This window comes from Salvelinus alpinus, chromosome 22 (assembly GCF_045679555.1).
Source record: "Salvelinus alpinus chromosome 22, SLU_Salpinus.1, whole genome shotgun sequence".
Lineage (NCBI taxonomy): Eukaryota > Metazoa > Chordata > Actinopteri > Salmoniformes > Salmonidae > Salvelinus > Salvelinus alpinus.
This window is the reverse complement of record NC_092107.1, coordinates 26,946,173-26,970,315: the sequence shown is the minus strand read 5'-3', so window position 1 is coordinate 26,970,315 and position 24,143 is coordinate 26,946,173. Positions and strand designations below refer to the sequence as shown.

The 24,143-nt window shown below is 41.6% G+C and overlaps 1 protein-coding gene and 1 pseudogene across 4 annotated transcripts; one reads left to right on the top strand and one right to left on the bottom strand.

Moving 5' to 3' along the window:
• Nucleotides 1-1,231: 1,231 nt before the first annotated feature.
• LOC139549358 (large ribosomal subunit protein eL33) lies at nucleotides 1,232-8,703 on the bottom strand. 4 transcript variants are annotated; one of them, XM_071359784.1, is made up of 5 exons: nucleotides 8,573-8,703; nucleotides 7,475-7,514; nucleotides 6,840-6,992; nucleotides 2,422-2,566; nucleotides 1,232-1,299 (listed from the first exon to the last, which is right to left on the bottom strand). In XM_071359784.1, the coding sequence occupies exons 2-5, from the start codon at nucleotides 7,483-7,485 to the stop codon at nucleotides 1,276-1,278; spliced, it is 333 nt and encodes a 110-aa protein (XP_071215885.1). In that variant the 5' UTR covers nucleotides 7,486-7,514; nucleotides 8,573-8,703; the 3' UTR covers nucleotides 1,232-1,275. The 4 variants fall into 4 exon arrangements, with proteins under 4 accessions (XP_071215885.1, XP_071215882.1, XP_071215883.1 ...); XM_071359781.1 differs by lacking the exon at nucleotides 8,573-8,703 and adding an exon at nucleotides 8,054-8,130; XM_071359782.1 differs by lacking the exon at nucleotides 8,573-8,703 and adding an exon at nucleotides 7,856-8,121.
• On the top strand, nucleotides 8,580-23,117 carry LOC139549640 (dynein regulatory complex protein 9-like; annotated as a pseudogene).
• Nucleotides 23,118-24,143: the final 1,026 nt, after the last annotated feature.

The following is a 24,143-nucleotide window of genomic DNA, read 5'->3' as shown; positions in this document are numbered from 1 at the left end:
CAATTCGAAAAACATGTTTTCGCTTTCTCATTTTTGGTTGTGTTTAGACGAGGAAAATGTTTAATTTAATCCATTTTAGAATAAGGCTATAACGTAACAGTGTGGAAAAAGGGGTCTGAATACTTTCCGAATGCACTGTATATGCAATCAAAAACAGGTAGGCTGCAATTGTTTAACATATAGCCTATTTGACTGAAAGCTTACAGATTAATCCATTTAAAAATACATATTTAGCTAGTCTACTTGGCATAAAATCATAATCTCAAATAACTTTGCTACAAACGACTCACGCCATTTATATGCTTATTTTACCGGCATTGCTCCGCATAGACTCAAGAAAAATAGACTTACCTAGTTTGACGCATTAAGCCGTTGATGCTCACTGCCAGTCTTCTCTTGGTCACTTCCATGCTTTCTAATTCCAGTGTTCACATACACATGGAAATACACTTGTAGTTTGATTTTATGCACTGGTTTTCTCCTCATAATAATTTCATATGTATACCTTTTGAACATGTCGTTTGACTTAGTTGCTGGACTTTTTGCTAAGAACGCCATCATAAAGCTGGTCAGTGCATGTGGATTGCAATAGTGCATTTAAAATTAAAGTGTGTGCCAAGTCAATTGTAGGAGTGAAGATAAGTCAAATACTGAAATGTCTTGCACAGCAACGTAGGCAGTACAATAAGGCAGTGGAAAAAAAGGTTGCTATTGAATTGTCATATTGAAACAATTAAGCACAGGGGCCAATTGCAAACTAGAGGTTTGAGGTAGGGGGGTTAGGCACCCCCATAAAGAATCTTGGACATCCATGTTTTTGGTCAATATATTTTGTAGGTTTTTTACAATCTTTGAAACACTGAGGAACATAATTTCAATCTGTGCAATAAAGAGTTCTTGTCAGGCTTAAAACATTTGAGGGTTTGAACTAATACTGTGAAGCAGCAATCCCAGAGGTTAAGAAATGAGACCCTGTTACCCAACTGTACATATGAATAACTTATTTGCAATATAAAATTATTTCCCTTGCTTAAAAACAAGGAGTTACACCCTCAAATTCCATCACAATTCAGAAAGCACAATAGTACTATAACATTTCACTGGTCAAGAAAGAAGGTCAACAAAAAAATAAATATGGTAAATTCCTGAAAATAACATACTTTGTCATTCTACTGTAGAGACCAGTGATGATTCCCACCCTCCAACTGCCAAGAAAACACAAAACACTAAATTGTGGAACTGAGTTGTTTATTGTATGTACACAAAAACAGTAAATTACACACGAGACGGGTACAGCATCTGAAAGACAAAAGCAGAGAGCAGTGAGGTCATAGGCACCAAATCGATACAAACCACAAACATACATTGAGTGGGGAATTGGCACTTCCAGATGTTTTTTCATATGGGCACTTGCCCAATATGTAGTGGTCATGAGGGGGAAGTTAAGTACTAAAATAGGGCCTACATTCTTATCACTAAAAACAATCCATTAAGTAGATTAAAAATATATAACTTATGAAAGGTTTGTGATTTTTTAGCATCAACTTATTAAGAAAAACAAATGTTTCATTTTTCAGCAGTAAGTTTCCTAAAAGCCTTTGTAGCTTCAGTAGTACATTGTTTCACCCCACAACCCAGATGAACAGCAACAATAAGTAGTGTCACACGGCGTAACACTGCCAGATAAATATTTAAGGAAACCGATATGCCTGAAGGCGAAGTGCCTTTCAGGCCTCCAGCACCACCCCAACATCTGAAAATGGGTTTATTTTTCTCTCACAGCTGCCCTCATACACAACCAGTCACTTGGAAATGTCTGAATACCACCTCAAAAGGTGGCTCAAAAAATAATGTGTTGAACCAACCAAATTTGGGAAATTAAGCATTTTGCTGTTCTTCAAGTTATCTGTTAAGGATGTTGCGTAAAGTACCATTTCTTGGATTTTCCATCCAAAGATCAAACCACCGAACAGAATGCCTTTTCCCTCTCACAAAATCAGTTTCAAGAGGTGATCACACAGAATTACATGGATGTTCCCTGAACTAACAAAAGTTCAAGTTACTCCAAATTCAGACAAACTCCTTCCTAAAGTAAAGTACCTCTGATATTAGACATTGCTGTTCAAGCCCTAAAAATCACCTTTGAATCAACTAATCAAAAGTCTTTGGAGTTGCTGAGTAAGTTAATCAGGTGCGCTTGTGCAGGGATAAAAAATTGTTCTATACGGTTGGTTTGCAGCAAATTCCTTTGAGCTGTATTTGCTTTGGCTGGAACCTTGCACAGTGCAAAAAAGCAGTGCTTCCACAACCACCCCTGGGGGACCACTACTAGACAGTGAAGGGCTATAACAAACTGGACTGTCTGCAGGTCCAGGAAGAAACTGTGCTAATCAGGGAATAGCAGCTGAAGGTACTACTCACCACTCTGATTCTGTGTCCCATGGCCTTTGCGGGGAGGTTACTGCTGAACTTGGCCCGCACCATTCCACTGTTGCCGTGAGCGCGCATGACTTTGCCCCAGATTACACGCGTCTTGTTGGGCTTGCCACCAGGCGTCACTGTGTTCCTGATGAGATTGAAGAGTGAGCAGAATCAGTCTTCTGTCACGGAACTACATTAAAACAAGGACAACGTTCCGCCAAAAAAGTGTCTCTTCTATAAAAACATCCATTTGAAATTGGGCCAGACAAGGGAGAAGCATCTTAGAGTAAGGCATAATAACCATTTTATAATACAGTAATGGAGTTATGGGAAGAATACGCTGTCCTACAAATCCCTAAAAGCCTGCCACAGCACAAGACTATAGAGAAAACAGTAGCTTTGTGTTGACGGGTGACGTCAACCACAAAAAATGTGTCTGTTGGTAAACACCTCACCCGTCTATACGGTAAACTGGCAACACTAGTCTAGGTTAAAAGAATATAACCCACACATTTAACATCCACTATCAAACATGTCAGATGACACTATAGATTACTACCCTAGCAGTGTTAAATCAAAATATATTTTATATTTGAGATTCTTTAAAGCCACCCTTTGCCTTGACAGCTTTGCACACTCTTGGCATTCTCTCAACCAGCTTCACGAGGTAGTCACCAGCATTGCATTTCAATTAATAACTTCTTGTCAATAGGGGGGGCCATTTCGACTTTGTAAAAATTTCGTTCCCAAATTAAACTGCCTCGTACTCAATTCTTGCTCGTACACTATGCATATTATTATTACTATTGGATAGAAAACACTCTGTAGTTTCTAAAACCGTTTGAATTATATCTGTGAGTAAAACAGAACTCGAGTTGGAGCAATCTTCCTGTCAGGAAGTGAGAAATCTGAAATTGGGAACTCTGTTCCTGGGTCAGTTAAATAATTTGCAATTATTCTATTGGTCGACAAGCACTGCATGCGATTTCCCCTAGATGTCAGCAAGCGTTGAGAATTGGAATGGGGTTGCTAGGTAGATCTGAGGCAGTATAAATAGGCTTGGCACGAGGGGTGCACCCTTTTCATCGTTCGCCATGACGCAAGACAGACCTCAGGATGGCATTCTGAGAAGCTCACGTTATCGGCGTTAGATATATCCGGCTCTGATTTTATTCGATATAGGTGTTAGAAACATCATAACGTAGTTATTTTAAACCAAGTTATATCATTTTACATGAGTATATTGCGATTTTCGGAATTTTCTTTGTCCTGCGTTTTGAAGAGTTGGGCATGTTTGGGCCACATAGCTAATGTTTTCTGCTAATTACACGGTTGAAGACAACATTCTACAGCCGAGCAACGATTATTATGGACAAAGGACACCTTGCCCAAGATTCTGATGGAAGCTCAACAAATAGTAAAGTCTTTATGCTGTTAATTCGTATTTATGTTGAAAAATGTTAAACAATAATTCCGCCATTAATTTCGGCACGGTCTCGCTGTAACGCACGCTGTATGTCGTAGTAACGTTAACTTTAAAAATCTAACACAGCGGTTGCATTAAGAACTAATGTATCTTTCATTTGCTGCCCAACCTGTATTTTTTAGTCAAGTTTAAGATTAGTTATTGATTAGATTAGGTGCCTCTCCAAGATGGCGCCGGACAGATTGCTTGAAGTTTGGCTACTAATCACATTGTATAACCACGATTTGTGCCGCTACATATGCACATTTTCGAACAAACCCTATATGCATTGTGTAATATGATGTTACAGGACTGTCATCTGATGAAGTTTATGAAGGTTAGTCAAAAATTATATATCTTTTGCTGGTTTGTTACGATCGCTAACCTTTGCTGCTGGTAAATGGCTTGTGTTTCTGGCTATTGTGGTAAGCTAATATAATGCTATATTGTGTTTTCGCTGTAAAACACATAAAAAATCTGAAATATTGGCTGGATTCACAAGATGTTTGTCTTTCATTTGCTGTACACCATATATTTTTCAGAAATGTTTTATGATGAGTATTTAGGTATTTGACGTTGGTCTCTGTAATTATTCTGGCTGCTTCGGCGCTATTTCAGATTGCAGCTGCAATGTAGAACTGATTTATACCTGAAATATGCACATTTTTCTAACAAAACATATGCTATACAATAAATATGTTATCAGACTGTCATCTGATGAAGTTGTTTCTTGGTTAGTGACTATTTATATCTTTATTTGGTCGAAATTGTGATAGCTACCTATGCAGGAAAAAAATGGTGGAGAAAAAAAAGTTGTGTCTTTTGCTATGGTGGTTAGCTAATAGAAATACATATTGTGTCTTCCCTGTAAAACATTTTAAAAATCAGAAATGATGGCTGGATTCACAAGATGTGTATCTTTCATTTGGTGTCTTGGACTTGTGATTTCATGAACATTTTATTATATGATATCCCTGTGGCTTTAGGCTAGGCTAGTCAGCTTTTTTGATGGGGGGGGATCCCGGATCCGGGTTTGTGACTCGTTAGAGGTTAACCGGTGTGCCTTGTTAAAAGTTCATTTGTGGAATTTATTTTATGCATTTGAGCCAATCACTTGTGTTGTGACAAGGTAGGTGTGGTATACAGAAGATGGTCTTTAACATATGGGCTAAGTGCATATTACAGCAAGAACAGCTCAAATAAGCAAAGAGAAACAGCAGTCCATCATTACTTTAAGACATGAAGGTCAGTCAATGTGGAAAATTAAGAACTGAAAGTTTCTTCAAGTGCAGTCGCAACAACCATCAAGCACTATGATGAAACTGGCTCTCATGAGGACCGCCACAGCAAAGGAAGACCCAGGGTTACCTCTGCTGCAGAGGATAAGTTCAGAGTTTCCAGCCTCAGAAATTGCAGCCCAATTAACCTCACTAGGGTAGGGGGCACTATTTTCACCTCTGGATGAAAAGCGTGCCCAAAGTAAACTGCCTGCTACTCAGGCCCAGAACCTATGATATCCATATAATAGGTAGATTTGGATAGAAAACACTAAAGTTTCCAAAACTGTCTGAGTATAACAGAACAGATATGGCAGGTGAAAACCTGAGAAAAATCCATCCAGGAAGTGTGATTATTTTTTTGTTTGTAGTTTTCTATTGAATGCCATTACAGTATCCATTGACTTAGGACTCAAATTGCACTTCCTATGGCTTCCACGAGATGTCAACAGTCTTTAGAAATTGTTTCAGGTTTTTATTCTGAAAAACCCTTGAATGAGTAGGGGTGTACCGGTACCGAGCCAATGTGCGGGGGTACAGGTTAGTCAAGGTAATTTGTACATGTAGATGGGGGGGGGGGTGAATTGTGATACAGCCTGGAATCGAACCAGTGCCTTAGATCGCTGCGCCAGTCCAGAGCCCAACAGAGTATGCTGTCATTAGAAAGAAAAAAAAGCTCACTTAATTACTCAAAATGCCAGCGCCAAAGCAGACACGACTTTTCACTGTGACAGAGGCAGTATCTCTATGTTGGTTGGAGATAAGGATTCGGACACGTCCTTTAACTTTGAAAATGTCGAGGTGTGAAATAAGTTAACAGCAGATTTGTTTAGTGTTGTCGATGTCTGATGCTGTGAAACAGCTAATATTAGCAGGTCTTGTCATGATAACTTGGTTGGTACAGACGAGCACATCAGCGGTGGAGATCGAATGATTGCTCTCTCTCATGGAAATAATCTTCTGGTCACATTTATATGTAATTTAAACAGGGTGGTTTCAAGCTCTGAATGCTGATTGGCTAACAGCTATGGTGTATCAGACCGTACACCATGCGTATGACCAAACATTTATTTGTATTGCTCTAATTACATTGGTAACCAGTTTACAATAGAATTAAAGCACCACAGGGGTTTATGGCGAAGTGTCGTGCCTATTAGCAGCCCTTAGCCGTGGTATATTGGCCATATACCTGGTCTTACTGCTTAAATAATAATCATAAGTATAATATATTATACTTGGTACATTTTGAGTGAGTAATTAAGTCAAATTAACAACTGTCATTAAAGAGGTAATGCACTTTAAAACTAAGTTCCCTTGTAATTTCTTAATTGTTCTTGAGCCATGTATGTTTGAAATGTGTAAGAAAATGAGCTTTATCTTACATTTTAAGTAATCTACAGCAGCATTCTAGAATTGTGTTGGGGTCTAAAGGGTTAATATAAAATCCTGTGTTATTTTTGGGTAACTGTGCTTCCATAGTAATTTAAATGTTATGTAAATGCAAGCTGAAAAGTACCAGTGGCCACAAGTCAGAGCAGGTCCACTGAGGCCATGGCCCAGTGATGCACTTGAGGCGGGCCATGGGGGCAAAAACCCAAAAGTCCACCTTTTTGCTAAAACACTGTGGTAAATCATTAGTGTGAATTAGCCATGAGACAGAAGATGGAGAAACTTACTTCTTAGCCTTGTAGACATAAGCACAGCGCTTGCCCAGGTAGAAGTCAACCTCCTCCCTTGTGTAAACTCCCTCCACCTTGAGCAGGGCGGTGTGCTCCCGCTGGTTCCTCAGGCCACGCTTGTACCCGGCAAAGATAGCCTTGCTCCACAGTCTGCGAAAATGAAAAGACTGCATAAACCAGAGCACTCAACCTGTGCATCATCAGTGCCACATGCTGGTGCCAGAGTAATCCAGTCAGCAGTCGATCAACAGCAGTCGTTTATTGTTTACTCCATGTGTAACTCTGTGTTGTCTGTTCACACTGCTATGCTTTATCTTGGCCAGGTCGCAGTTGCAAATGAGAACTTGTTCTCAACTAGCCTACCTGGTTAAATAAAGGTGAAATAAATAAAAAAATTAAAAAAACTGCATACCCTAAATACTCAACAGAATCAACCAATGCACAAAAGTACTTCCTACTTTGTACAAACACATTTCAAATTCAGTATTAACTACCTCCAAAAAAGTACCATACTAAAGAAAGTTAAGTACAGCCTTGCAAATGTGTCTAGTATCTGAAACAAAACGGTATTGTTAACCGTGGCAGATGGCAACAACGCCAACTAAGTTAGCTGGCTAACATTGGCTACTCACCTTCCTGGCATCTTGAGTCTTCTTCCAGGCACGGAAAAACCTGATGAGAAACAATTTAATACATTATGGTCTCGATATGAACGTGCCTGTAGGTTTGACTTGCCATGTGGTCTAGTGTACGAGTTAGTAACTTAGACGAAAACTTACAACGCTAACGTATGTGGCTAACGTTAGCTAGATACACATACTTCATGAATTCAGTACATTAACGAGATAGCGTCCTCATTGGATCTTTCATGGCTAACTAGCCACTGTGGTAGGGTTTGTCCGCTTAGCCACTAACACACAAAATAAGGGAATACTGTTGTATCCTAGTTAGCGTTTAAACGCTATTATGCTAAACAGAGATGCATTTTGGTGTATACATCTGAACGGCCTCACCCCTGCAGTCCAGCGCTTGTCAACTTCGTAAAACTATCCAAGTGATATTTTTCTCATCACAGCCTCTTGGACTCAAAAAATAGACTGTATGGAAAGTTTAACTCTATTTCTCTTCGAAAACATATGCATTTATGCCAAATGTAGACTTAATAACATAGAAATTTCGATTTTATAAAAGTGGCCTTTTGTAATTCTCACCTTCACTGTAAGAAAAATGGCGGAAAAGGAAGTTGGAATGGAATGCTGGGAAATTCACGTAGTCGGTTACGACAGAAACGCATAATCAAAACATGTATTTATTTGTATCTAACTATTCAACTGTCACTTTATTGCATTCTCGTACGTTTCACACAACATAATAATCAAAGTAGATAAGAATTTGTCATTTTTTGAAAACAATAATCAAATGTTGTACGTTACCAGGGTAACCGGGGTAAACTACCAAGTGTGCTGCTAGACTAGCTAAACTATGCTCTAGTTAAACTACTGGCCTTTTATTGTCCATAAATATAGCTAGTAAACTTCAACACGTTCCGTGAAGATACGTAAGAAATATACCTAGCTACGAATCTGTTGATTGTGTTATTGAGCATTTTGCCCAGGATATTTTCTAACACAAAAATGTCACAGTTAGAAAACGGTATCGTTAGTAGCTAGCTAGATAGGTGATGTTGTAAATTGCTTGGCTAATTTCGCTCGAATTCAGTGTTCACAGACCATCAGGATGCCGGTTCCTTTGTCTGGGGTAGAGCTGCTCAGCGTGTGTACAGTGCTCCAGGACTGTGCTGCACAGCTGTCAGTGCTGGGTCACATCATGCCCGACACCTACAGGGGTCGTCCAGAAGCTGATAAGGTATTATCTGATTATCCTCAGCTAACATTATACGCGGAGCTAATGTCAATTGGCTTTTTCAAGCGATGATGCGTCTTTAGCAAATTAATGGTATGCTTGCTATCTAAGCTGTAATTTTCTCCTATTCAGCCCGTATTCATATGTTTTTGTGGAAGTTTGTGTCAGCCGACATTGGACAGGTCCTTGAACAGCAGAAAGGGTCAGAGCAGAACCTGAAAGCAGCCCGTCAGTTTGAGAGAGTCTGGGAGACTGTCAGATGCCACCCGTGAGCTGCACAGATCCCAGAAGGAACTGAACCACACACTAGAGGAGAACCCACTGTCCCCTGACAACCTGGCCAAGGTGCAGAGAGACAGGTGGGTTCCAGATAGCTCTTGTTCGGGGCTTTAGTGCACGTTCCGACTTGGACCAGAGCTAGGTTCCAGACAATTTAATAAAATAGAAGCCCACAACTCTGTGCTTCAAACAGAGATGTATTATGATTTATTATGCACACGAGACAACTTTTCATTGGGATCTTTTTCAGGTCAACCACTGAACTAAACACATTGCCATTTTTTTACATTTGTCAAACATTTCCAAGGTGCAGAGCAGACTGTATTAACTGTGAATCCAAAAAGTACCCTGTATGCCATCTACCTCATACATAACGATCATGCTCTCTCTCTCTCTCTCTCTCTCTCTCTCTCTCTCTGTCTTCCTGGCATACAGTCAGTTTGTGGGTCACGTGATTGCTGATGTGTTGGCAGAGCTGCAAGAGAAAGGGACCTTTCACAGCTTGCTTTTCGCTGTGGGAGAAGAGAAAAGAAGGAAGGCCAACCTCCTGGACATAATAATCAGGTCAGGTTATGGTCAATATGAATATGTAGGCTAATAATTCATTGTCTGTGCAGGCAATAGTCAAATTCTTTCAAAACCCACACAAAGAGGAGGCTGCTGAGGGGGAGGGTGGCTTGTAATAATATCTGGAATGTTGTAAATGGAATGGTATCAAACGCATGGATGTGTATGATACCGTTCCAGTCATTTCTATGAGCCTGTTTTATTTTGATTGAAAACAGAGCTATAATTTGTCTTTGCTTATTATAGGACTTGCATACAGTGTCTGCCTTAAAATTCTATCTAAAAAGGGATTACATTTGATGTTTTTTCCGATAGATCTACACAACCTGCTCCACATTTTCAAAGTGAAAGAAAGTTATAGAACATTTTCCCAAAAAATAAATATGTAGTGAGGGCCAGCCAGCGAGAGCATAGCAAACATGTCGCAGTGGTGGGTAGTATATGGGGCTTTGGTGACAAAACGGATGGCACTGTGATAGACTACATCCAGTTTGCTGAGTAGAGTGTTGGAGGCTATTTTGTAAATGACATTGCCGAAGTCAAGGATCGGTAGGATAGTTAGTTTTACGAGGGTATGTTTGGCAGCATAAGTGAAGGAGACTTTGTTACGAAATAAGAAGCCGATTCCAGATTTAATTTTGGATTGGAGATGCTTAATGTGAGTCTGGAAGGAGAGTTTACAGTCTAACCAGACACCTAGGCATTTGTAATTGTCCACATATTCTAAGTCAGAACCGTCCAGAGTAGTGATGCTAGTCGGGCGGGAGGGTGCGGGCAGAAATCGGTTCAAGAGCATGCATTTAGTTTTACTAGCATTTAAAAGCAGTTGGAGGCCACGGAAGGAGTGTTGTATGGCTTTGAAGCTCGTTTGGAGGTTTGTTAGCACAATGTCCAAAGAAGGGCCAGATGTATACAAAATGGTGTCGTCTGCGTAGAGGTGGATCAGAGAATCACCAGCAGCAAGAGGGACGTCATTGATATATACAGAGAAAAGAGTAGGCCCGAGAATTGAACCCTGTGGCACCCCCATAGAGACTGCCAGAGGTCTGGACAACAGGCCCTCCAATTTGACACACTGAACTCTATCAGAGAAATAGTTGGTGAACCAAGCGAGGCAGTCATTTGAGAAGCCAAGGCTATTGAGTCTGCCGATAAGAATGCGGTGATTGACAGAGTCGAAAGCCTTGGCCAGGTCAATGAAGACGGCTGCACAGTACTGTCTTTTTTCGATGGCGGTTATGATATCTTTTAGGACCTTGAGCGTGGCTGAGGTGCACCCATGACCAGCTCGGAAACCAGGTTGCATAGTGGAGAAGGTACGGTGGGATTCGAAATGGTCAGTGATCTGTTTATTAACTTGGCTTTTGAAGATTTTAGAAAGGCAGGGCAGGATGGATATAGGTCTATAACAGTTTGGGTCTAGAGTGTCTCCCCCTTTGAAGAGTGGGATGACCGTGGCAGCTTTCCAATCTTTGGGGATCTCAGACGATACGAGAGGTTGAATAGGCTAGTAATAGGAGTTGCAACAATTTCGGCAGATCATTTTAGAAAGAGAGGGTGCAGATTGTCTAGCCCAGCTGATTTGTAAGGATCCAGATTTTGCAGCTCTTACAGAACATCATCTGTCTGTATTTGGGTGGGGTAGGCGGCGAGGGGGGGGGGGGGGGGCTTGGGCAAGTTGCTGCAGGGGGTGCTGAGATGTTGGCCGGAGTAGGGGTAGCCAGGTGGAAAGCATGGTCAGCAGTAGAAAAATCCTTATTGAAACTATCGATTATCGGAGATTTAACGGTGGTGACAGTGTTTCCTATCCTCAGTGAAGTGGGCAGCTGGGAGGAGGTGCTCTTATTCTCAATGGACTTAAGTGTCCCAAAACTTTTTGGAATTAGTGCTACAGGATGCACATTTCTGGTCAAGGGCAGTCAAGTCTGGGGTGAACCAAGGGCTATATCTGTTTTTAGTTCTACATTTTTTGAATGGGGCATGCTTATTTAAGGTGGTGAGTAAAGCACCTTTGAAGAGCAACCAGGCATCCTCTACTGACGGGATGAGGTCAATATCCTTCCAGGATACGCGGGCCAGGTTGATTAGAAAGGCCTGCTCGCTGAAGTGTTTTAGGGAGCGTTTGACAGTGATGAGGGGTGGTCGTTTGACCGTGAACCCATTACGCACGCAGGCAATGAGGCAGTGATCACTGAGATCCTGGTTGAAGACAGCAGAGGTATTTAGAGGGTAAGTTGGTCAGGATGATATCTAAGAGGTTGGTTACGGATTTAGTGTTATATCTGGTAGGTTCCTTGATAATTTGTGTGAGATTGAGGGCATCTAGCTTAGATTGTAGGACGGCCGGAGTGTTAAGCATGTCCCAGTTTAGGTCACCTAACAGTACGAACTCTGAAGATAGATGGGGGCGATGAATTCACATATGGTGTCCAGGGCACAGCTGGGGGCTGAAGGGGTCTATAACAAGCGGTAACGGTGAGAGACTTGTTTCTGGAAAGGTGGATGTTCAAAAGTATAAGCTTGAATTGTTTAGGCACAGACCTGGATAGTATGACAGAACTCTGCAGGCTCTCTCTGCAGTAGATTGCAACTCCGCCACCTTTGGCACTTCTACCTTGTCGGAAAATGTTATAGTTAGGGATGGAAATTTCAGGATTTTTGGTGGCCTTCCTAAGCTAGGATTATGACACAGCTAGGGCATCCGGGTTGGCGGAGTGTGCTAAAGCAGTGAATAAAACAAACTTAGGGAGGATGTTTCTAATGTTAACATGCATGAAACCAAGGCTTTTACGGTTACAGAAGTCAACAAATGAGAGCGCATGGGGAATGGGAGTGATGCTGGGGGCTGCAGGGCCTGGGTTAACTTCTACATCACCAGAGGAACAGAGGAGGAGTAGGATAAGTGTACGCCTAAAGGCTAAAAGAACTGGTCGTCTAGTGTGTTTGGAACAGAGAGTAAAAGGAGCAGATTTCTGGCCGCGGAAGAATAGATTCAAGGCATAATGTACAGACAAGGGTATGGTAGGATGTGAGTACAGTGGAGGTACGCCTAGGCATTGAGTGACGATCAGAGAGGTTTTGTTCTTAGAGGCACCATTTAAGCCAGGTGAGGTCACCGCATGTGTGAGGGGTGGAACAAAAGGGCTAGCTAAGGCATATTGAGCAGAGCTGGAGGCTCTACAGTGAAATAAGACAATAATCACTAACCAACATAATGACATTAGGGAGAGGCATGTGTAGCCGAGTGATCATAGGGTCCATTGAGTAACTTGGCGAGCTGAAGACACGGCAATTCAGACAGCTAGCAGGCCGGGGCTAGCAGGCTAGCAGATGGGCCTCAGGGGGACGTCGCAACGGAAGAGCCTGTAGAAACCCCCTCGGACGGTTACGTCGGCAGACCAGTTGTAATGGATCAGCGTGGATCCGTGTCGGCAGTAAAGGGGTCCAGGCCAAATTGCAAAAGAGGTATTGTAGCCCAGGAATTGACTGATGGATCTCTGCGGCTAGCCAGGTGATGGGCCTAGCTCCAGGCTAGCTCCAGGCTAACTGGTGCTTGCTTCGGGACATAAACGTTAGCCAGTTTTAGCCACTCGGATAGCAGCTAGCTAGCTGCGATGATCCGGTGTAAAGTTTCAGAGCTTGCGGTAGGAATCCGGAGATATCGTGGAGAAAAATCAGTCCGATATGCTCTGGGTTGATATCGCGCTGTGCAGACTGGCAGGATTTGATCGGGCTGAGGCCGACGTAAATCTTAAATACTTGGTGGAAGCACCTTTGGCAGACATTACAGCTGTGAATTCTACCAACTTTGCACAACTCTTAGGGCAAAATATATCCATTGTTTTTGTCAAAATTGCGAAAGTTCATTACATTTGGTTGGGGATCATTGACGGAAAGCGATATTTAAACCTCGTCTCTGATTTTTTTAAAGCATATTTAAGTCAGGACTGAGACTAGACCACTCAGGAACAGTCAACACCTCTTGGAAAGCCCTTCTGGTGTCTTTTGCATAAAAATGTGTGTAGTTGTTCACAGAAGACTGAGGTGGGTTTCTCTGTAACTTTTTAACTGGGCTTTTCTTCTTTCATATTTATTTTGATCCTAACAAACTCCTCAGTTCCTGCCGGTGACAAGCATACCCATAACATGATCCCAATACTTGGAAATACAAAGAGATCAACAACATTGCATTCACGCCATATTCCTGGCTTGTATGACAAAGTGAAAAGAAATAGCCGGTGTTAAAAAAAAATCCACTAGATGGGAACAGAGGTAAGATGGCAGACTCTACACAGCGGTGCAGATTGCCTCAAGATAAAATCATAATATTCAATATCTGTAAGACTAAATATTAGAACTTTACATACTCGTGGGTAATAACCTTCAATCTGGATAATACAAAACAAATCATCAGGCTTAAGAAATGTATCGACAAATATTACAACAACAAGCAACACCAAACATGACACCAAAGTAAACAAGGAGAACCAATCTCCAAAAGAAAATGAGACTGACGGACACAGACGATTTATGCTTTTCACTACCGGGAATGGTAAGGGTGGAAACCAATCTGTTAAAATCGATCGACGACAAACTGCATACTTGAATTAGTTAGGAAAGATATAAAGGAGTTGAAGGCGAGCCTCGAGACGAGTGACGAAAAAGCTGCGACAATGGAGAAACAAACAAACAAGCTTAAAGGGACAGTCAATAAGATTGAAATGGATGTTAAATGAACTTAAAGGAGAACATCTTTCTGAGAGAAGCCTTACTTGACATACAGAATAGATCTATGAGAGAAAATATGGTACTTACTGCTATCCAAGAAAAAGGAGAAGTTCCTGAAAATGTGGTGAAGGAATTCCTTCTTACAGCGCTTCAGAACCCACGCGAAGCTGTTGACAAAATCCAACTTGAACGTGTACACTGTTTCGGACAGAGAGGACCCGAGATATGAGCGCCCAATCTTTGCCAAATTTGCTTTCTTTAAAGATAAAATAATGGTTGAAAGCCTGGGTAAAAGACTCACTGGCACGAAAATAGGCATGAATGATCAGTTCCGAAGGAAATTGCAGAACGGCGCAAAGCTCTGTAACCAATCTTCAAGGAGAAGATATTAAAAAGGAAAAGTGTAGCTCTCGTAGTCGATAAACTGTATATTGATAACCAAATGTTCCGAGACACAGACTACTCCATGGCTATTCTAAATATTACAAAGTTCCCATAGAGGATTCTAATAATGGAACACTCAATATTACCCATGGTCGGGATTGTAATTTAAAAAAATATCTAGAAAAGCAATAAAATACAACAATTTAAATAAATAAACTACAACTACACTATACCATTCTAGGTAGGGAATGTTGGAAAAATAATTAGTATTAGACTTTCCATTTATTGTATTTTATGAATTGATAAGATAGCATTGAAGAAAGGATAATTAACTAAATTGTACATCTTAAAATACAAGGAACTGGAACACAAAAGTACTGAATCAACATGGAAGAGATAAAACACAGAGGACACAGTATGTGGGTATGTGCTGGAGTATTGTGATGGAAGGTGGGGTGTGTGTTTTTGTGTTTGGAAAAGTGTGGAGTTGAGTGAGTGAAAAAGGATGGTGGTTGCAAATCCCAGAGCCCATGTGTGCTTGTGAGCAGGGGTTATGAGAGCTTTCAATTTTGTGCAGATGTGGGATATACATTTTAAAATATATCATACATGTAGTTGATTTATTTATTGGCCTATCCCCAACCCTATACCTGAGCGACCCATACGCTAAGGAGAAGTCCTTATCTGTTTTATGGACCTACCGTAAGTAGCCTATACGCAGCCAAATCAGAAAGATGAATGTGGTCTGAGACCTACTAAAGCAGCACCACACCCTCAAGATTCTGAGCCTGCCTGGCAGGGTTGGTCCTACAAAGCCAAATCCCCCTGATGGGAGAGCATAATATACAAGGAAATTCTCATAGCTGCTAATGAGAACCTTGAAGACCTTGTATCTAACTGGTGGAGATTCCAGTGGGGTGTCCCCACCCAGGCAGTGGCAGTGCTGGCAACACTAGCTGCAGTAAACAATGGGGAGGGGGTCACACTCGGACAATCAGAGAGGGGGCATATTATTGTGGCCCTGGTGGCAAAGGTCTGACAACACAGAGATGCTTGGGAATATGGTCACAACGGGGGACCGTTGGGGTGTAGCTGAGTTTCATCAGCTAGGACGTGACAATGGTTAATCAAATCTCCCTATTATTGCTACGTTTTGCATGCCTTCTCAAACAGCTTCAACTGTATATCAAGTTCTTTCTTGAGTTGGGCTCAGTGATGGAACAACTGAATAGTGGGGAACAATTGGAGGTTTACTTAGTAGCAATGCAAATATCATGGTATAGCTATATGGGCACTCAATCACTATGGTACTTTTAAATGGTGAGTTTACAAACATATATTATGATAAATAGATTTGAAACTTGTATCTCAATATGGTAAATGGTGAAATAAGTATAGCCAGTTATAATTAATGGCTTAGCAGATAATAAGAAAAGACGATCAGTATTTACCTGGCTAAAAGAGAAGAAGTTTAATATATATTGTTTACAGGAAACTCATTCAACTATTTTAGATGAAGTTGTGTGGAAAAAGGACTAGGGAGGCGAAATATATTTCTCCCATGGGCAAAGAAACTCGAAAGGGGTAATGATATTAATTAACAGTAATTTTGATCCGAATGTGCAAATTGTCCAAACAGATCATCAAGGTAGATGGGTGAATGTAAATATGTTATTGGACCATAAACAGATATGGCTCATTAACCTTTACGGACCAAATTATGATGATCCACACTTCTTTGAAAATATATATAATAGTTTATCAACCATACAAGCTATACAAGACTGTATTATCATGGTGGGAGATTATATTACGGTTTTAAATACCACTATGGACCATAAAGGAAATGACACTACAAACTATCCCCTTCATACACTTAAGGAAATCCCGAATATCATGGATATATTGGAACTAGTAGATATATGGACGCTTAAATATCCTGACCTAGTGAGATATACATGGCAGAGGCTCAATCAATTTAGTCGTCTTGACTACTTTCTCTCTGGCACCAAAAGTTAGTGTTGATAGGGGACAGATTGCAGTCGGAGCATCAAATAATTGGCATATATATTACTCTTACAGAATTTCCACGTGGGCGAGGATATTGAAAATGTAGTTAAAGCCTAATGGATGACAACTTGTTTTTAACTAGGACAGAAGTATTTATAACTGACTATTTCCGACAAAACATAGGTATTAGAGGTCGACCGATTATGATTTTTCAACGCCGATACCGATTATTGGAGGACCAAAAAAAGCTGATACCGATTAAATCGACCGATTTTTATATATACTGTATATATGTGTATGTAATAATGACAATTAAAATAAAAGTGTTAATTTAGTATTGTTGTAACTTAATATAATACATAACTAAAATCTATGTAGTCTCAAATATATAATGAAACATGCTCAATTTGGTTTAAATAATGCAAAAACACAGTGTTGGGAACAAAGTAAAAGTGCAATATGTGTCATGTAAAAAAGCTAACGTTTATGTTCCTTGCTCTGAACATATGAAAGCTGGTGGTTCAATATTCCCAGTTAAGAAGTTTTAGGTTGTAGTTATTATAGGAATTATGACGCGTCAACAATTTTCTCTATACCATTTGTATTTAATGTACCTTTGACTATTTGATGCTCTTATAGGCACTTTAGTATTCCCATCCCAATCTCGGTAGTTGATAGGCTTGAAGTCATAAACAGCACTGTGCTTCAAGCATTGCTAAGAGCTGCTGGAAAATGCAGGAAAGTGCTGTTTGAATGAATGCTTACGAGCATGCTGCTGATTACCGATTGTTATGAAAACATGAAATCGGCCCTAATTAATCAGACGACCTCTAATAGGTATAGAAGATCCCCTTATTGTATGGGACAATTTTAAATCCAATTCAGTACTCATCTCTAAAACAAAAGCAATTTAGGTCAAAATAATACTTTAAATTTTTTTATTTATTTAACTAGGCAAGTCAGTTAAGAACAAATTCTTATTTACAATGACAGCCTAGGAACAGTGGGTTGCCTTGTTCAGGAGGAGAACGACAGATTTTTACCTTGTCAGCTCGGGGATTGGATCTTGCAACCTTTCAGTTACTAGTCCAACGCTCTAACCACTAGGCTACCTGCCACCCGGGCTTAGTGGGACTATCATTTGTTTTTCAACAGGACAATGACCCAACACACCTCCAGGCTGTGTAAGGGCTATTTGACCAAGAAGGAGAGTGATGGAGTGCTGCATCAGATGACCTGGCCGCCACAATCCCCCGACCTCAACTAAATTGAGATGGTTTAGGATGAGTCGGACCACAGAGTGAAGGAAAAGCAGCCAAAGAGTGCTCAGCATATGTGGGAACTCCTTCAAGACTTTTGGAAAAGCATTCCAGATTAAGCTGGTTGAGAGAAAGCCAAGTGTGCGCAAATCTGTCATCAAGGCAAAGGGTGGCTATTTGAAGAATCTCAAATGATTTGTTTAACACTTTTTTGGTTACTACATAATTCCATATGTGTTATTTCATAGTTTTGATGTCTTCAAAATGATTCTACAATGTAGAAAATAGTAAAAATAAAGAAAAACCCTTGAATGAGTAGGTGTAATTTTAAATACATTTGCCAACATTTCTAAAAAATAAAAAAAATAAAAAAGGGTTATTGTGTGTACATCGTGAGAATTTTATTTATTTAATACATTTTGAATTCAGGCAGTAACAGAATAAAATGTAGAATAAGCACTGTGCAAGGCATTTGGAAAATATTCAGACCGCTTGATTTTCCCACATTTTGTTACGTTAGACTTATTCTACATTTTAAAAATCCTCAATCTACACGCAATACCCCATAATGACGTGATTTTTTTTTTTATTTTGTTTATTTAAAAAAAAAACATGCCTTATTTACATAAATATTCAGACCCTTTGACATGAGACGCGAAATTGAGCTCAGGTGCACCCTGTTATCATTGATCATCCTTGAGATGTTTCTACATCTTCAGTGGAGTCCACCTGTGGTAAATTCATTTGATTGGACATGATTTGGAAAGTCACACACCTGTCTATATAAAGTAGTTGACAGTGCATGTCAGAGCAAAAACAAGCCATGAGGTCAAAGGAATTGTCCGTTGAGCTCCGAGACAGGATTGTGTCAAGGCACATACCTGGGGAAGGGTACCAAAGAAAATTCTGCAGCATTGAAGGTCTCCAAGAACACAGTGGCCTCCATTCTTAAATGGAAGAAGTTTAGATCCACCAACAATCTTCTTAGAGTTGGCCGCCCGGCCAAACTGAGCAATCGGGGGAGAAGGGCCTTGGTCAGGGAGGTGACCAAGAACCCGATGGTCACTCTGACAGAGCTCCAGGGTTCCTCTGTGGAGATGGGAGAACCTTCCAGAAGGACGACCATCTCTGCAGCACTCCACCAATCAGGCCTTTATGGTAGTGGCCAGACGGAAGCCACTCCTCCGTAAAAGGCACATGACAGTTTGTTTGCCAAAAGGCACCTAAAGGACTCTGAGCATGAGAAACAAGATTCTCTGCTCTAATGAAACCAAATTGAACTCTTTGGCCTGAATGCCAAGTGCCATGTCTGGAAGAAACCTGGCACCATCCCTACAGTGAAGCATGGTGGTGGCAGCATCATGCTGTGGGAATCGCTGCCAAAGGTACTTCAACAATGTACTGAGTAAAGAGTCTGAATACTTACAGTACCAGTCAAAAGTTTGGACACACCTACTCATTCAAGGGTTTCTTTATTTTTACTATTTTCTACATTGTAGAATAATAGTGAATACATCAAAACTATGAAATTACACATATGGAATCATGTAGTAACCACTGGGTTGAGATTGGGTGATTGTGGAGGCAGGTCAACTGATCCAGCATTTCATTACTCTCTTTCTTGGTCATTGTCCTGTTGAAAAACAAATGATAGTGGGACTAAGCGCAAACCAGATGGGATGGTGTTTCACTGCAGAATGCTGTGATAGCCATGCTGGTTAACTGTGTCTTGAATTCTAAATAAATCACTGACAGTGTCACCAGCAAAGCACCATCACACCTCCTCCTCCATGCTTCACGATGGGAATCACACATGCGGAGGTCATCCGTTCACCTACTCTGCGTCTCACAAAGACACGGCAGTTGTAACCAAAAATCGCAAATTTGGACTCATCAGACCAAAAGGACACATTTCCACCGGTCTAATGTCCATTGCTCGTGTTTCTTGGCCCAAGCAAGTCTCTTCTTATTATTTGTGTCCTTTAGTATTGGTTTCTTTGCAGCAATTCGACCATGAAGGCCTGATTTACACATTCTCCTCTGAACAGTTGATGTTGAGATGTGTCTGTTACTTGAACACTGAAGCATTTATTTGGGCTGCAATTTCTGAAGCTGGTAATTCTAATGAACTTATCCTCCGCAGCAGAGGTAACTCTGGGTCTTCCTTTCCTGTGGCGGACCTCATGAGAGAGAGTTTCATCATAGCGCTCTTCACATTTTTTGGTTACTACATGATTCCATATGTGTTATTTCATAGTTTTGATGTCTTCACTATTATTCTACAATGTAGATAATAGTTAAAAATAAAGGAAAACCCTTGAATGAGTAGGTGTTCTAAAACTTTTGACCGGTATTGTATATTGGGTGTAGTAGGATGACTTGGTACATTCTTTGAGCTGCCATCTAAATGCTGTTATTTTATTGCAATAGTAGAATCCCAAATCAATCCCTAGCACCTATTCAGGGTTCGGCAACCTTTACGACAGCAATAGCAATTAAAACATTTTTAATCACAAAAAATGTGTTGGGGGAGCTGTACAAGAAATTGATGAGCCCTTGTCTCTAGAGCAATAGCGGCCATAGCTGGGATTTAGCACCACGAATAGCTGCAGATCAAATCACTGCAAAATCTGACTTTCAGAACCACAAAACAGTGGACAGCGGCCGTCAGCAGAGCCATATTTGTCTGCAACAATGTGTGTTTGTGTGCACTTCTCAGAGTCTGGGGGAGAAGCTGGAGATGTGGATGGAGCGCTATGAGAGAGACATGGAGGACAAGCAGCAGGAGCTCAACAGCCTGAGGAACAAAAAAGCTAACAATCTCTCCCAGCTCCAGGAGCTGGCCAAGAAGGTGAGGACAAAACCTGGGTTGATTTCATTAGGCACCAAACAGGGAAAAACAGACTGAAATAGGGAGGGACCACCTGGACTTTTCTAAAAAGAAACAGTAGTTTTCATTTTCCGTTGAATAATGTTTTGCTTCGGTGTGCCCTAATGAATACAACCCTGGTCTGCATGGCTCACAACCCATTTCTTTCTGTAGTATACGGTTTAGCGCACTGACACAAGGTAATGAATAGGATAGTAGGCCTGATATACACTGAGTATACCAAACATTAGGAACACCGTCCTATTATTGAGTTGCACATCCCATCTGCAAATAAACTGTTATTACAAGTCCTCAGATCATTAAAGGGGAAATCTGCAGTTGCTACATACGTTTTTTTAAACTTTTAAATGAATTGTACACTACATAGCCAAAAGTATGTGGACACCCCTTCAAAGTAGTGGATTCTATAACTAAACCGAGATAGACCACAGTCTGTCGTTTTCAATATATTGGCGCGTTCTAGCATGCATCTGCATATTTCCGTTGGGGAACGCCTACTCTGTGAAGTGCGCCTGTGCAATAACTCAATTCACCCTTGCACTCCTAAACAACGCAATTTTAAAAAACTTTACAAAACATAGTCCACTCTGTTCATAACAGATTGTAGTTTTGGGAACAGAAAACTGTATTGAGATCAAATGTTTCATCAAGGAGAAAATGTGCAGAATGTCGGCCAAAATCCACCTTCTCCAACTGCAGGTCAGTGGGCTTAGCCAAGCAGATGCTTCACATCTGGTGAAATATCTGTCTCATTGTTCTGTGACACAATCTTCATAGACAAACATTGGCAGTAGAATGGCCCTTACTGAAGAGTTCAGCGACTTTCAACGTGGAATTGTCATAGGATGCCACCTTTCCAAAAAGTCAGTGTGTCAAATTTCTGCCCTGCTAGAGCTGCACTGGTCAACTGTAGGTGCTCTTATTGTGAAGTGGAAACGTCTAGGAGCAACAACAGCTCAGCCGCGAAGTGGTAGGCCACACAAGCTCACAGAATGGGACCGCCGAGTCCAGAAGCGCGTAAAAATGTCTGTCCTCGGTTGCAACACTCACTACCGAGTTCCAAACTGCCTCTGGAAGCAACGTCAGCACAAGAACTGTTCATCAGGAGCTCCATGTAATGAGTTTCCATACATAGCTTTTTACTAAAATAGACTGCAAATTGCCGCTTTTAGAAAGTATACCCGTATGGAACAGAAATTGTACTCTGGATATTGACTCGGTCTTTGTACTTTCTTCTGTTCCAGTACAGAGACATTGAGCAGGTGGTCATCGAGTACAGGATGGAGAAAGAGGCCCTACGCAGGAAGCTGGAGAAGGAACATATGGAGCGAGACGCAGCCACCAAGGTAATCATTGAACAATCTTTAATAAATCACCACCACCTGCCCAGCAAGGAAACCAATCACATCCAGTGGCAGTGCAGTGTTTAATGCCATGCATCTTGTTCACAACTGTACTCCCCTCTTCTTTTGTTCATTACACTAAATCATTTTCTTATTCCCTGTCTGTCACTTGCAGATCCAGTCGTGGTGGAGGGGAACATTAGTGCGACGCGGCCTGGGCCCCTATAAGAAAGGCAAGAAGCCCAAGTCCAAGGAGGGAAAGAAGGGAAAGAAGAAAAAGTGAGGTGTCCCTTCTTCAAGAGCTCCAGTGAAAGGAAACCAAAAAAAATCTCAATACAGACATGTTACTTTTCATCAATGTTCAATTCCTGATTACAGACAATCTAAGTCGACACTGGCCTGTAGGCAAATATATCTTCAATGAGAAAAGCTTTTTTTTTCTTTAACAGAGTAAAGTTGGCATGGTCATTTTGAATACTACTACCACCATTGCCAGGTTCTTACTTATATGCAGTCTAACACTGTCACGTTCCTGACCTGTTTTCTGTTGTTTTGTATGTGTTTGATGGTCAGGGCGTGAGTTTTGGGTGGGCAGTCTATGTTTTCTGTTTCTATGTTGGTTTTGGGTTGCCTGGTATGGCTCTCAATTAGAGGCAGGTGTTTGACGTTTCCTCTGATTGAGAGTCATATTAAGGTAGGTTGTTCTCACTGTTTGTTTGTGGGTGATTGTCTCCTGTGTCAGTGTCTGTATGTTACGCCACACGGGACTGTTCCGGTTTTTGTTTGTTTGTTCGTTCGTTTTATGTAGTCTGTTTCCTGGTTCATGCGTTCTTCACGTTGTATGTAAGTTCGGGTCCAGGTCTGTCTACATTCGTTTATTTGTTTTGTAATTATTCAAGTGTTCGTCGTGTTCTTCAGTTTTGTTTATTAAAGTATCATTATGTATTCACAACCCGCTGCATGTTGGTCCAATCCTTGCTACTCCTCTTCGGATGAAGAGAAGGAGGAGGCCCGTTACAGAATCACCCACCAAACCCAGATCAAGCAGCGGGTTAACGGACAGCGCACGAAGCAGGATTTATGGTCTTGGGAGGAAATCATGGAAGGAAAAGGACCATGGGCTAAAGTTGAGGTGAATCGCCGCCCATGGGAACAGCTGGAGGCAGCTCGGAGAGCGGAGGAAACCGGAGAGAGGAACCGGCGTTACGAGGGGACGCGTCTAGCACGGAAGCCCGAAAAGCCCGCAAGTACAACCCAAAAATGTCTTGGGGGGCTAAGAGGTAGTGGGTCTAGGGCAGGTAGGAGACCTGCGCCCACTTCCCAGGCTAACCGTGGAGAGCGGGAGTACGGGCAGACACCGTGTTACGCAGTAGAGCGCACGGTGTCTCCTGTACCTGTGCATAGCCCGGTGCGGGTTATTCCACCTCCCCGCACTGGTAGGGCTAGATGGAGCATTGAGCCAAGTGCCATGAAGCCGGCTCTACATATCTGGCCACCAGTACGTCTCCTTGGGCCGGCTTACATGGCACCAGCCTTACGCATGGTGTCCCCGGTTCGCCTACATAGCCCGGTGCGGGTTATTCCACCTCCCCGCACTGGTCAGGCGACGGGGAGCATACAACCAGGTAAGGTTGGGCAGGTTCAGTGCTCAAGGGAGCCAGTACGCCTACACGGTCCGGTATTTCCGGCGCTACCTCCCCGCCCTAGCCCAGTACCACCAGTGCCTACACCACGCACCAGGCATCCGGTGCGTTTCCAGAGCCCTGTTCCTCCTTCACGCACTCTCCCTATGGTGCGTGTCTCCAGCCCAGTGCCTCCAGTTCCGGCACCACGCACTAAGCCACCTGTGTGTTGTCAAAAGTTGATGTAACAGTTACTAGAGAAATGAGACGAAGTTAAAACGCTGGACAGGGTGGATCGGTATATAGTAAGACAGTTTTATTATTGGTAAATGATATCTGACAAATCGTGCTGCACG

What these genes read in the sequence shown, in the direction of transcription:
- LOC139549358 (XM_071359784.1), bottom strand. An exon ending in TATGTCTACAAGGCTAAGAA is followed by an intron (nt 2,567 to 6,839) that starts GTAAGTTTCTCC and finishes CAATCTCATCAG; the next exon opens with GAACACAGTGACGCCTGGTG. An exon ending in TGGGACACAGAATCAGAGTG is followed by an intron (nt 1,300 to 2,421) that starts GTGAGTAGTACC and finishes TTTGTCTTTCAG; the next exon opens with ATGCTGTACCCGTCTCGTGT.